This window comes from Salvia splendens, chromosome 20, assembly GCF_004379255.2.
Source record: "Salvia splendens isolate huo1 chromosome 20, SspV2, whole genome shotgun sequence".
NCBI classification, from domain to species: domain Eukaryota; kingdom Viridiplantae; phylum Streptophyta; class Magnoliopsida; order Lamiales; family Lamiaceae; genus Salvia; species Salvia splendens.
In genome coordinates, this window is record NC_056051.1 from 1174428 (window position 1) to 1189726 (window position 15299).

A 15299-nucleotide genomic window follows, 5' to 3' on the forward strand; every position below is an offset into this window, starting at 1 on the left:
AAGAGTGGGTGTGGATATTATTGTATAATAGTTTTTGCATGTGATCTAATTTCATCATTAGTTATGCCCATACTGTTTATGGGCCATCGTATCTGTGCATGATTATCATACCATAATTTGAATGATGCATAAATTAATCATGTCTATTTTCGTTTTGAATGTGATTTATTAATTTATGTGTGCATGGTAATCCTAATCCATATGTAATGAGGCAGAGAAGTAAAATTAAATAGTGGAGAATATTTGTGTTCATGAACTGGGACAATTAATGTGATTCCTACTAATAATTAATGGCAATTACCATAGATACATTGGTTTTGAACCAATTCTCAATCATCTGTTCATGTGTCATGTCCAAAAGAGAGGGAGAAATTATTATTATAATTGCCATTTTATAATTGGTACCTTGCGACAAAATTTTCTTAGGAAGGACTTAGTTTTTCTGAAATGTACATCGATGATTTTATATTAACTTACAGCAATGCATATGGTTTCAAGTAGAGTTTGATAGTTATTTGTTTAATATATCTAAACTCAACTTATGAACTTAGACTCACAATGTAAATAGATTGGTTGCATATTACGGCTATAATTGTGATTTAGTAATACCATTTGTACCTCCAACATCAATTATAGGAAGTTATAATAATCTGGGTGTAAAATTTTATAAAATAATAATTTTATCTTCGGAAGCCAAACAAATAGGACAAATTGTAAATAAATTATAAAATTTGATCAAATTCTATGTACCATATTTTATAAAAGCAGAATAATAAATCACCAGGTTTAAAAACTTTGCAATTATGATTGGGTCCATATTTGGCCTATGTGTACAAATTTTAATGACATGGCACACACATGTCTTGATTTAAATAATGTTGCATATATGTGTATTACTAACAGTCATTTAATTTATGAAATATGGTCAAATTTTGGTATGTCCCGTTAAGTTTTAAAATAAAATATTAAATTATTAATTTTTAGTTTTTCTCAATTATCATATCTGCACACAAAACAACGCCGTTTACTCATGCTCAAAAAACATTGAAGAATGGTTCAACATTCTGTTTTGTAACTAAAGAGAAGTTTTATTCTACATTCGATTAAATCTATCTCGGTTCAAAGGAAAATTATTGTTGTTCTATATGAGGAAACCGTCACAATTTTTTAACAAGTTGAATTAAAGAAGAAAACTGGCTAGTTTGTTTTTTAATTAATGTTTCCATATCAGTAGTAACTAAAAATGACATTGAAACTTTCAATAGAGACAGGTATGAAAATGCTGGCTGTAATGTACCCTCCTCTTGTGTACATTCACATATTGATAATAAATAAGATATTATATTTAAAAACATAAATTTTCAATAAAATAGGAAATGCAAAAGCTTGCTGTCAATCGTCCGTTTGTCGTGGCAGGTGTAGTAATAAATAATTTACCACATGAGAAGTGTTCATTTTACATAGGGGTCAATCTAAAGTTTACTGAAATAACAAAACAAGAGGGAAAAAAGGATATAAATAACATCTGTTTGGATTCTATTATCCTTCACATACATGTATTTTAAATGATATCATATACTACATATAAACTCATTGAAAAAAGTGGTTAATTAATGTAAAGTGTTTACAGAAACGGATATTAACAGTGAGATGAGGAAGACACTTTGCTTTGCAAAACATATGAATAATTTCTCAGTTATGGCCTTTTACAATTCATTTAAGTTTATATAATTTTTGTATTTATTTTTATTTCAGATTAATATAAATTAACCGCATTTAAATACTTGGTATTTCTGTTTTAGGAGACAATTAATAATTTTACTGGAAAATTCTACTATAACATTGTGATATATGCAAAACTCAATCTTTATACAGAATTAAATATATGAAAATTGTTTTCAGATAACACGGATATATTGTTTTCAATTTATTTTAGAAATTTGAATTTTAAAAATACAGAAGTAACATAAAACGATCTAAAATACTACCCCCTTCTTACATTAGGAGTCATATTTGGTGTGGGCACGGGTTTTAAGAAATGTAAAGAAACGTGAGTTGAATAAGTTAGTAAACTATGGATCCACTTATATATATTAGTTTTATAATAAAATGTGAGTGAAATAAGTTGGTGGAATGCGTGGCTTATTTACCATTTATGGTTAAAATGAAATGTGACTCTTATTGTGGGACAAACCGAAATAGCAAAATGTGACTCTTATTGTGAGACGGAGGTAGTAGTACCGAGATATAATCTAGGATTGAGTTGTGAAACAATTTTAGTTAGAGGAGTTGGCTATGACTAATTATCTTATGATTATCCATCTAGGATTGAATTATGAGATTCAATCTCATGAACCAAACACACTACATATTTAATTTCGAGATACAATCTTTCAAACCGAACAACATCTATGGCTATTAAAATAGAAAATGAAACACAAACATCCCCTCACCAATCTATCTTGGTAAATACTAAGGTCAACAAAGCACAGTATAATTCATTGCTACCACGTTGTTCTCCATTCACTCTTCCAAATCATATATCTCAACCAAGAAAGAGTTAGAGATGGAAGGCGAAAACAGCAACGACATGTACAAAGAATGCCTGAGGAACCATGCAGCCAGCCTCGGCAGCTACGCCACCGACGGCTGCGGCGAGTTCACATCACAACACACTTCCCTCAACTGCGGCGCGTGCGGCTGCCACCGCAACTTCCACCGCAAAGTCTCCGCGGAGATGATAGACTGCGGCGGATCTGCGGGGAAGAAGCGGTTCCGGACCAAGTTCACGGAGGAGCAGAAGGAGAAGATGATGAGCTTCGCAGACAAGTTGGGATGGAAACTGCAGAGGAAAGAGGAAGAAGACGAGATCGAGAGGTTTTGCAGAGGAATTGGGATTACGAGGAAAGTCTTCAAAGTTTGGATGCACAATCATAAAAACTCTCCCACTCTTTCTGCTTCAACTGGAAATGCTTCTTCTCTCAGTGATGATCATCATCACTAGACATATATAATAATAACCTTCTTTTCTAATTCTTCTCTTGTAATAACATTTTTTTTAAAACAAAACCCTTTTTCTTTCTTTTGTGTATGTATCATGGGAATGTAATGTTCTAGATGTATACATTTGTAATGGGAAACAATGTCAATTTCCATTTATGTGTTGGCATTCTAGCTCATCAACCGAAAACCCAATTATAGAACCTTCAAAATGAACCATGAATGCACTTAGCATTGAATAGTAAAGAGGCCAGTAGAAGAGATTTGGGAGAATCATTTGCATATTGATTAGGACGTTCAATTTTTAATGACACAAAAACCTGACATGAATTTGAATCACGTCTTAATAGATTTGGATCCTTTCCGGGAGACCCTATAAGAATCCAATGATTTTGGGTTGGCTTGGGATTACTTGTTAAGAAATCAAAGTAGTACTCCCTCCATCTCACTGAAGATGATCCACTTTTCTTTTTGGTTTATCCTAATCAAGATAACTCATTACTTAAAATGGAATAACATTTATCTCTACTTTATTTCACTTTCTTACTTTACTCTCTCCAGATAATAAAGCTGCATAAAAATCTCGTGTCGCCCAAGAAAGGGATCATCTTCCTTGGGAAGAAGGGAGTATATTTTAATTATTTAAAAATTTATTATGTGATAATTTTATTATGTAGATTTAAATAATAATAAAGTTTTAATCATGTTATAATCAATGTTTTAATTGTGTGATATCAGAATTTATAGTGTAATATCATGTTCAGGTCATTATCAAGTTGTGTCAAGCTAAATTATACTCCCTTCGTTCCATAGTAATGGAGACGTTTCTTTTCGGCACGGAGATTAAGAAAAATTGTGTTAGGTGAGTTAAGTAAATGGAGAATAAAGTTGAAAATGAAAAAGGTAGAGAGATGAAGAGAGAAAAAAGTAAGAGAGAGTAAAGTAGGTGTCAAAAAATGTGTTGATTTTTACTAAAAAAAGAAATGACTCTATTATTATGGAACGTGCCAAAATGACAAAATGACTCTATTACTATGGAACGGAGGGAGTAACTTACTAACATTAATGGCAGGGCTTACAATTTTTAACATGGCACGGAGCACAATGATTTCGAATTGGGACCCAACAAGAATCCAATGATTTCGAATTGAGTTAGAGTTTGACCTTATTGGATTGGGTCGATGTCGAGTTGACCCAATAACAACCCAATCCACACAATTTTCCAGACCTAATATTGATTTAGTGTTTTTATACTTTTCTTTAGGGCACCCACAATGGGGGCCGATCGCAAGGGCCGAGCGATCGGCCTCCCCATCGGCTCTCGTAGGCCATCTCCACCCCCACCGCCTCCGCCCCTGCGCCGATAGATCGGCCCAACTGATAACCCTTTTTTCTTTTTCTTTTTCTTTTTAAAATTTAATTCAATTTTTAATCCACTATATATACCTTATTTCCAATCAATTCTCACATTCATCCATTTCCATTATCTATTTCAATTTTACTTCTCTCCACGGTGATATGAACTTCAACAATTTTACATCAATTCACATTTTATCTATCTTTATCTTGTTTTTTTTTTGTTTTTTAACGTAGGATGTTTTATTTTATTTTTAATAAAATTTGTTTTTTGCCGCATATTATGTTGTCTTTAATTTACATCAACAATTAAAGTGAAATATATAAAAATAGTGATGATGTGGAAATGAGATGGACTCTGAGATAGACTCTGGGTGGACTCTCATTGCAGGGAGATAGACTCTGGGATGGGCATGCTGACGTGACAGGAAAAAATGGAGATAGACTCTGAGATGAGCTCCGAAGATAAGCTCTCATTGTGAATGCTCTTAGTATGAAGTTTGTAATGCATCAAATTTAGGAAAGTCACTTAATTTCTTTTTGTTTATAGTTTACACATATTGTCTGATCTCCACCGCTTATATATTTCATTTTCCTGTTTTTTTACACTCCACAATAATGTGAATAACAAGATGTACACTGCTCAAACTGGCTAATAGTATATGCAAATGATCTGTAAAAATTCTTCTAAAAATTAAAACTTGAAGTCAAAATAGCATTAAGGTGGCTTATTTGCTCAATATTCATCGGTATATGCGTGAACTTCGAAATGTTTATACTCCTTAAATAACATTCCATATTTAATTGTGCCCTTAGATATTGTATGATCCTCAAAGCTACATCCATATGATCCGCATGTTGTTGGTGTGTGAATTGACTAATTATTTCAACACGTGATGTATAGTAGTATGAGAAGGATGGAGACTACTTTTTCATCTACACATTGAAGAGTATCCCCAACTCTCAAAGATACTATGAATAACCCACAAAAAATAAATTCTATGTATGAATATTAATGCATCTTTTATTAGCGCTAATAATAGTTCTCTCGAGTTTCGTAAAAATATTTATAAAATTGGACTCATTGGACTGAATTTATAGTTTATTTAAAATTTATTTTTGAATTTGAAAATACATTATTTGGATCCAAATTCATGACGAATCATATGTCATCCACAATACAGCTCTATTTCTAACCCATATACTCCCCTCGTCAATATATTCACCTTTCGTTTATAGTTTGTCCCACTCAAAATATCCACTTTCTATATTTTGAAATAAATCTCTCTCACCTCTACTTATTCTAACTAACAATTCCTCTTAAAATTTCATGTCACTTAAGAATATGTACATCTTAAGTGAAACAAAAAGAATACATCGTACAGTACCAAGTTCACTTTTTGGTGACAGTCTATCACGTTAGCATTTCACTCAAAGCTCAAATCATAATACAACACATACAATGATACAATCCATATCCAAAATCATAATACTTTTTTATTTTAAATCGTTTTAAATTATCATACTATCCAATTTTCTATTTTCATATATCTTGTAATTTTTTTAATTTGTAAAAAATAACTTAATTATTAATTTAAAATTTCTAAAATTACATGTCATTTTATTGATCCAATGAAAATAAGGGATATGGTCCAGAACCGGGCCCAATAGAATCCTGCTTCTCAGTCACATTAACATATTCCACTACTGCCTATTGATTCGAGATCTTCCTCCGTCCAATTTCACCGCCGATTCCTGCTCGACGGCGCCGCCCTATGCCCCACCTAGTGACACTCCCACCCCCAACAATGTCACGCCTTTGAATTTGACCCCGGCGTCGGCTTTTCCGAGCGCAAACACTGTTTAATTTTAGCGATGGCTGCATCTCAGGCAAGAAACGCTGGGCTGCCGATAATCAATCTTCTCCGGGTAAAAGGAATGCCGATTTTGCAGCAGCTACACTTGGAAGAGAGGCTGCTTCGGACTTCCTCTCAAAACTGGTGCATCATCAACGACGGAACCACCCGCCCCACCATCGTCATGGGTGTTTCAGGGTCAGAAATCACAAAACCTTATGCTTCAATTCACTTTTTTCTTACTTTTTAGATCGACTCAAATCTCAAATAGATTGTTGAAATTTTAGGTTTGAGCTCAATCAGAACTGTATATCCCCCAATTAATTCCGTCTCGATTTCATTTAATTATAATTGCCTTTTGTATGATAGTTCTTAGGGCTTGTATTTATTTAGGGAGAGGATTTTAAAAATTATGATAATAGCTAACTGCTGATGATTGTCTTTCATTATTGAGCTCCTCTGTGGCTTGATTGTGTATTGGGGTGTTGAAGTTTTAAGTTTTGTCAAATCATGGTGGAGTAAGAATCTGTGCAATCAAATTGATGTGTGGAAAAAATATTTTGATAGGAAAGCTAAGGAACTTCTTGAAACTGATGCTGTTCTAAGAGATGAAATTCCAGTCATCCGAAGGTTTACAGGAGGCGGTACTGTTATTGTTGATCAGGGCACTATTTTCGTAACGTTTATATGCAACAAGGATGCTATTTCAGGTTTACAATCATATCCTCGACCGATCATGTCATGGAGCAGCCTAATATATAAGAACATGTTTCAAGGAATTGGGGAGTTTAGCCTTCGAGAGAACGGTATGTATAGTGTATACTGCCTCTATCGTATCATTGTCCCTGCAGTCCTCTATAACTAGATGTTATTTATCTCGAATGAGTTACTAGGTGGATTTATTCAGTTCGATTTATAAACTGTACATTATATTTTAATATTAGACGGGTTCAAGCTGGTGGTCTTTTTGTTTACATCAATATATCTCTTAGCAGCGTTAACTTAGATATGAATTTGATATGCTCCTTTTGAACAGATTACGTGATTGGCAACCACAAGTTTGGTGGAAATGCTCAGTCTATTACCAAAAATAGGTGGGTTCACCATACTTCTTTTTTATGGGATTATGAAGTCAGTAACATGGGTTATCTCAAAATGCCAACGCGAGTTCCTGAATATCGACAGGTGGGGTTATACTTTACAACATTTTCCATTTATCCCCTAACAAAGCTGATCCATTTTAGACTTTCTTGGAATCTTCGAATCACTGTAATCTCTGTAGATCTTTTTTAATGATTTATGCCACTCATAATTCCCTTGGCTATTTTTGCATACTATGTAGAACTGTAGAAATGAGTATGTTTCCTGTTAGATTTTCAGAAACAACTGTAGTTTATGTATTGTCCCTTAGAAATTTATGACTTTATTTAGTGGTTACTGGTTAGTAGTTCTAGCAGGCTACAAGAGTAAAGGAGGTTACATTGACCCACCACTAGGCTTCTAGCTATGCATTGTCTTTTGCTAAGGGATCTAAGAGTAAAGGTGGTTGCATATACTTTTAAAACCTAAAGTTCAAAATTGCTCCAAAAAAACTTTTTGGTCCGACATAGTAAGTGTGTTAGCTTTTGGTCGTAAACAATATTTAGTCCATATTTAACGGTTCCGTAAAGTCCAAAATTGGTCACGTACATTGCACAAGAAACCTATTTGGTCCTACACATTTTAAGTGGGTTAGCTTTTGGTCATCGACAATATGTTTTGGTCCATATTTTAACTCATCAATCAAGTCAAAATTTAGTTAACTGTTAAGTATTGGCGAACCGTTAATGTGGACAGAAACATTGTGTTTGGGACCAAAAGCTAACAAACTTAATGTAAAGGACCAAAATGTGTTTTTGGGCATATCTACGAGATCAATGTTTGGGGCCACACCCAATCTATTAAGTTGAGGCATTTTTCCAATAACTGTGAAGTTATTAATGATGTTGAATGAAAGATTGATTATGCAGTTTTCCTTTTTGCCTCTGTTTCTATATCATTTGCTAACTACACTGATGTAGGAATAGTGTAATTCTGCCGCTGTCTTAGTTTGCAACTTATCTACAAATGCTTTGCTGTAAAGAAAATTTTGAGTAAATTTGTATTGTTCTTTGTGTAAAGGCTAGGAATCACTCGGAGTTTATATGCCGCTTGAAGGAATATATGTCAAGGTCAGATTTCATTGATGGAACCATGGATGCAGTTGCTTCCTATTTTGCATTGAGATCACCCGATGCAGACGATATCCAGAATTCGTCCTCTCAATTTGAGCCGTCCAGTCGGATATTGACTAGGCAGGAACTTGGAGAAGAATCCTCTATGGAGCTCTTAGGTACTGTGTCTCAGATCTCATACATGGCAGCCATATCTTCCACTTGTCCAACAAGCAATATTGCCTAGGTCTATTACTCAAATATCATCTATCTTTTATTATGCTAAATAGATAGGTGTTTTGTATTGGCAAACAAATATATTAGACTCTAAGCGCATGTTTGGTAGTGTAGAAAATCATTTAAAGTTATTGTTGATTAAATTTATAGAAAATAAAATACAATGGAGCAAACAAGCCTACTTCTATATTATAGACTTATAGGTGGACTCATGGTTACTGAAAATCTTTTAGTTGTTAATTGTAGAAAAAAGTAAATGATATTCTCAACATAGTGAGATGTGGATAATCTAAAGCGAAAGGTACTAGTGTTGATCCAAAGTCACTTACTAACTTCGATGAGACACTTCAGAGTGGTATAAGTTCGAAATTATGAATGGATCACATTTTGATATGTACTTTTTGCTTGATTATTCAAAGTATGAGATCTCGGTAGTTATTTATATCTTAATCACTTAAAGTAATATTAATCATGGTGTTGGTCATATACTATTTAGTTATAAATATGTGCGGGTTTTTGCAACCTAGTACCATGTCATCTTGGGCATTGGTGATTAGTCAACGAGAACATCAACCTAGTATTGTTAATATATAATCGTGTCTTGGCTTTTTCGGAGTACATGTTGTCCCCAGTGTGATGTTCTGATCAAGTTTATGTTGTGCATAAACTAGCTAGTTGGGATTTATTCCAACTAGTATCACACCCGTGTGTTGCACGATCCATTTTATTTTTATTGGATAGAGTTAATGTTATATTTTTTATTAATCAACAAATATAAGAAACGATATAGTTATATGAACTTTAAAAATAAAAAAATATTTTATAACACTAAAAAAATAAAATTAAATGAGTTTACAATAAAAATAATAAAAGCACATATATTAATTAGATTATTATTGGATTTATTAAAGGGAGCCACCATACCTTAACAATATCTATCGTTCAATACTAAAATACCATACATACGAAATAATTAGTCTCAAACTTTATAATGTTCAAAATGTTAAAGTTGTGAACAATAAAAAAATGATGAACCAGGCAATATATAAGTTTAAATATTAACAAAAAATAATACGATAATAATAAATATAAATATTGTTTCATATGAAAAGCTTAGTTATCACTATATAACTCACCATAGTGTGAAGGTTTTGCATACTACTCATACTATAACTTATTGATAATTTAAGTCTTAAAGTTGTTTGAATTACTAGTTATATAAATACTCCGCTTTGAAATGTGAGATAAATAATACTACTTCATGCAAAATTTTAAATAAAATAGTACATGGGAAATGTACAAAATCCAAAATCTAAAAAAAATATAGCAGTAAATAAATGAATAGAAAGAAACGACAAACATACTACTAATTAAGAATAATTTATAAAGCTAAAACATACTTTATTAAGATAACTTTATTTGAAAAAATTCTAATAAGTTTTTGATATTTGTAAAAATAAATTTATTTCATATTATTATTGAATTATTATTTTTGGTGCGTTTTTTTTATCACATTACACCAATGGAGTAATAAATATAATAAATTTATTTTAATTAATTATTAAATAAATAAATATTGATGAATTACTTAATTATATATATGAATGGTAAGGGTAATGATAAAATACAAACTCTATATATTGTACAAACTCGAAACTATGATTTGGACCGTTAGAAAATGTTAACAGATTACCAAATAATAGTAGAAAAAAGTCAATACAGTGTCAACACAATTTCAACACAGCATCAACCGTTGAAAAAAATCCAACAACACATTCATCGAAGAGTTCCAAACTTCTCAAGCTGTGATATTTTCTCTTTCGTAGAATTAAACTCATCTTTGTTCAATGTTTATACTAACCAACCCATGACAATTATATTATTTCTAATCCTTAATTCTAAGGATTAATAAATATTTCGTAAAAAATTAATTCGTAAACCATGTACTAGTCCATCAAAGGTGCACGATTTTGGCGAAGATACATATTTTAATAAAATGTTAGGTAAAGTTAATAAAGTATTAGAGCATTCATAATATTGGACTATCAATCCGCCTTATAAATTCGCTTATCTCCATTTTCCTTCTGTCATGTAAGCATTATATCTTCCAATCCCAACACTTGCAATGGCGCCCTAACTTCTGCTCTATAAATCCTCCCTCCAAGTTTTCCACATCAACACTAATTTTATGTTTTTTGATTATTGTGTTATCAATTAAAACAAAATACCAACATAACATAAATGAAAGGCAAAACAAAATATACTTAATTTAAAAAATTAAGTTACAACGCCAAAACAATATAGAAAATTTTAAAAAAATCTAGTAGAATAAATGTAAAATATGAGGGTATTTATAGTATAAACTGGAAGAAGAAATAGGATTAAAAAAAGTGGAATTTTTTTTAAATCGGAAGCCGGCAGATTTATGGGTTGTGGGAGTGCAACAACACCAATAGGGCGCCGATCGGCACGCCCTAGCCAATCGAGCGCCCCTATTATTGGGTTGTTGGCGAGGACTGTGAGATCGGTGGCTGGCCCGCAACAATGGACATAGAACCGCCGATCAATCGGCGATTCTTCTATCATCCATTATTGCGGGTGCTCTTAGGTAGATATTTGGTTAGTGGAGAAAGTTTCACATCAAAGAACAAATCAAGAGTTAAAATGGTGCAGGATGAATATATTTTTTTGTTAAAACAAATAATATTTGTGAAAGTAAATCACAAGACATGTGGTAAAAAAGAGAAGATATTAAAGTTCAAATTATCCAAAATAATCATATATTGAACGTTGAACACTAAATGCCAATAGAAAAACACAATATCATCAACACAAAATTGAAATACTCTCTAACTTATGTGATAATATCATAAGTCATAACAATATACTGTTTGTGGATGTCAAATATAACAATTGTTGCATATGTTTCAGGGACGAAGATGAATATTATAGTTCAAATTATCCAAAAAAGATCATATATTGAATGTTGATCTATAAATGCCAACACGGCAACACAAAATCATCAACACAAAAATGCAATTCTCTCTACCTTATTTGATAATATCATAAAAATATAACCAAAATGTTAACACATCATTGCAGTATCATCAACATATACTATCATCAACGCACCATTGCAATTAATCAACATAATAAACAATATTATTCATTGTTTGATGATATTGTGCTAGAAGTTCGATGATATTATGTTAATGAAAATGATCTTGCGACGATCATGCAAATTTATTCATATAAAACTATACAATTTGTATACCGTTAGATCTTCACAAAATTAAATTATATTTAATATATATTTGAAAAATGATTTAAATTAAAAATAAATATGTACAATTTAAAATTCTGAATTATTTTAGGAGAAATTAAACTCATATAGCAAAGAATATAAATGTACTAATTCACATCCTTTATTTATCACCTAAAATCTGATATCAAGCATGCATAAAATTTACTATCACATAAAATCTGAAACTTTATAGCATGCAAAAGAGATATCACCCATGCATGAAATGTATCACATATAATCTGAAAATTTATAGTAAAATAATAATTATTATTATAGTATAATGGCACACATGCATAAAATTTATCGCATAATATCTGAAAATTGGTTAACCATTTTTCTAACAAAACTAAAAAGATAACGAGGTGTTTGGTTAGGATTTTATGGTTTCTTTAGAATAGTAATTACTGGTGTTAAGGTTTCTCTTTTCATGGCATTCATGATACGTAACAGTTGTTGCTTGGCTTTTAGTTATCATTTTTTAAACTATAGACTCCAGATTTGTAACAGACCGATAAAGTTATGACCATTAATTAGGCAGGCCATGCAGAAACGATAAATGACAAACCATTTAATACTCTTAAATGACAAACCAAACATGCATCTATAAATTTTAGCCTCTTTTCGTTTAATTTAATTCAAGTTTAAAATTAATTTGTTAAGAAAGATGGGATTTAGACAATGTTTCTTGGCAACAATATTAGTCATGTTTGTTTCAGTGTCATGCAAGGTTGTTGATAGGAAGGATCCCACCACTCAAGTGAGAATCAACCATATTTGCTCAAAAACCAGTGATTACAATCTCTGCCAAATCATTCTCAACAAAAACTTATACACACCTATTGCAGATTTCAAACTTCTAACCCAAATATGCCTTGCTCAAACAATTATATACACAACAGACACCATTAAATTCATAAAAAAATCAGAGAGAGAGGAGAAGAGCAAAACTCAAAGAGATCTTTTCCAGATTTGTGACTCTGGGTATGGAATATTGTTGAATCAATTTACAGATGCCACTTTTGAATTTGGAAAGGAAGATTACAAGTCTATGTTGTTTGACATAGAAAAATCAGAGAGATTTGTGAATGATTGTGAGAAGGTGTTGGGCAGCATGTTGGATGAATTGCATGAGAAGAATATGCATACAAAAGTTCTTATTCAAATGTCCAATGCTAGTGGCAACCTTATTGGCTCCTATATTTGATAAACTTCTCATTCTTATAGATTTGAGTGATGTTTTTAGTATGAGAAGATAGTTCAATTCATTTTCCTTTTATGCTTTTCTCGTCATGCAATTGGGAAGCTTTTATTGTAAACATATATAATGGAAAACTTGGTTTATATTGGAAAACCTAAATTTCCAAGTTTATGAAAAGAAATTTATTTATCATACGGTATGTAATTTTAGATTATTTGTTGATTAAATTTATTGAAAAAAAATTACGATGGAGCAAACAAGCCTACTTCTATATTATAGACTGATCGGTGGACTCATGGTTACTGAAGATCTTTCAGTTGTTACATTGTTAGAGAGATGTGGATAATATAAAGCGAAAGGTTGCTAGGTTTGATCCAAAGTCACTTATTAACTTCGATGAGACACTTGAGAATAGTATAAGTATGAATGGATCACAATTCGATATGTACTTTTTGCTTGACTCAATTTGAAAATGCAGCTTTTAAATTTGCAAAGGGGGATTACAAGTCAATGTTGTCTGAAATAGGTGACATTAAAAGGTATGTGACTCAATGTGAGACTGCGTTGGGCAATAAATTGAATGAATTGCATAAGAGGAATGTGGATACCAAAGTTTTTATTGAAATGTCCAATGCTAGTGGAAAAGAATTGTACTTCATTTTGTTGTGGAAGAAAAGAATAGTACTTCATTTTCTTAATTATATGCAAATGGCTGGGAGTTTTATTTAAAAAAATTAAATATATATTGTGGATGATCATGTGCATGGATTCGACTAGTGTTATGGTTTAATTTTGGAATTATATCATTCTAAAATAAGAAACGTAATCGGCTTGTGTATTTATGATTTATAAAACTGTGGGAAAATGTGTTGTGGTAATTAACTTTTGAGGTCATTTATGCTCCAAACATGTTTATAACGAAGGGCGAAAACATCCCTTGAAGTTTTATGAAAATCTAATACACTCAATATGATACATATCAAACACGAAAACTCATCTCAAAAGACTAGTCTGTCCCAAAAGACTAGCCTGTTAGGATAGAGAGCTCATTTAGTCTATATATCCCACACCAGTTGTTCTCACAATCGATTTGGAAATTGAGTCTGTAACATCCCACCCTCCTTTAAGGGTCAACGTCCTCATCGGTCACGGTCACGTTGGTTACGGCTAGTTCTTTGCCAGGCCACCACTCCGAGTTCTCGTTGGTCACAGCCATGTTAGTCACGGACTCACGACAGATTCTTTGCCCGGCCACCACTCCGTGGCTCACCACTGCGAGTTGGCCCCAAACGTACTCGTTGCCCGGCCACCACTCTGAGCCATTTGGACTCTCAATGAAATCACCAATTGATACAGACCAAACATGATAATTCATCCCAAAAGACTAGCCTGTTAGGAGAGAGAGCACATTTAATCTATATACCTCATACTAGTTGTTATCTGAACCAATGTGAGAATTGAGTCCGTAACACAATACCATTATTTTTTACACGCTATTTTTGAAAATGCAAATTTTTTTAGTCATAGTATAACACTATAACAAATTAGACTAAATAGATACATTCCCTTCGTTCCGCAATAGTGGAAGTGTTTCTTTTCGGCATGTGATTTAAGAAATAATGTGTTTAGTGAGTTAAGTAAATGAAGAATAAAGTAGAAATGAAAATATAGAGAGATAAAGAGAAAATAAAGTAAGATAAGTAAAGTAAGATAAAAGAAATATGTTAACTTTTAGTAAAAAATGAATGACTATGAAACGGACGGAGTATATGATGGGGACATTTGTCGAAAAAATCATGAATTTAGGGTCAAATTTGTTATTTTGCTCAAATTTTAAAATTAGTAAAACATTATCAATTTAAGAGTTGCGAGAACTTATCAAACTGATCGATCCACCTTGATTCTTGTTAATTATCTCTTGAATATTGTCACACGTCGATTTGATAATGATCATGCCCCATGTATGTAAATGTAAATGTAAATAACCCTCTTATTTATGAGGTCTTTTAAGGGAAGAATGACTCATTTCTAATACTTCCTCGTCTGCTAATATCTAACTTTTACATGCTCGAGTTTTAAGAAATTGTTTCTTTGTAAATAAAAGTGAGTAAAAAAAGTTATTGAAATATGAATATTACTTTTATTGACGGACATAG

The 15299-nt window shown here is 32.1% G+C and overlaps 2 protein-coding genes across 2 annotated transcripts; both read left to right on the top strand.

Moving 5' to 3' along the window:
- Window positions 1–2536: 2536 nt before the first annotated feature.
- On the top strand, window positions 2537–3062 carry LOC121782192 (zinc-finger homeodomain protein 9-like). Its single transcript, XM_042179929.1, has one exon. The coding sequence runs from the start codon at window positions 2567–2569 to the stop codon at window positions 3002–3004; it is 438 nt and encodes a 145-aa protein (XP_042035863.1). The 5' UTR covers window positions 2537–2566; the 3' UTR covers window positions 3005–3062.
- Window positions 3063–6029: 2967 nt separating this feature from the next.
- Window positions 6030–8828, top strand: LOC121783025. The gene is made up of 4 exons (XM_042181060.1): window positions 6030–6410; window positions 6780–7018; window positions 7249–7397; window positions 8373–8828. The coding sequence occupies exons 1-4, from the start codon at window positions 6232–6234 to the stop codon at window positions 8649–8651; spliced, it is 846 nt and encodes a 281-aa protein (XP_042036994.1). The 5' UTR covers window positions 6030–6231; the 3' UTR covers window positions 8652–8828.
- Window positions 8829–15299: the final 6471 nt, after the last annotated feature.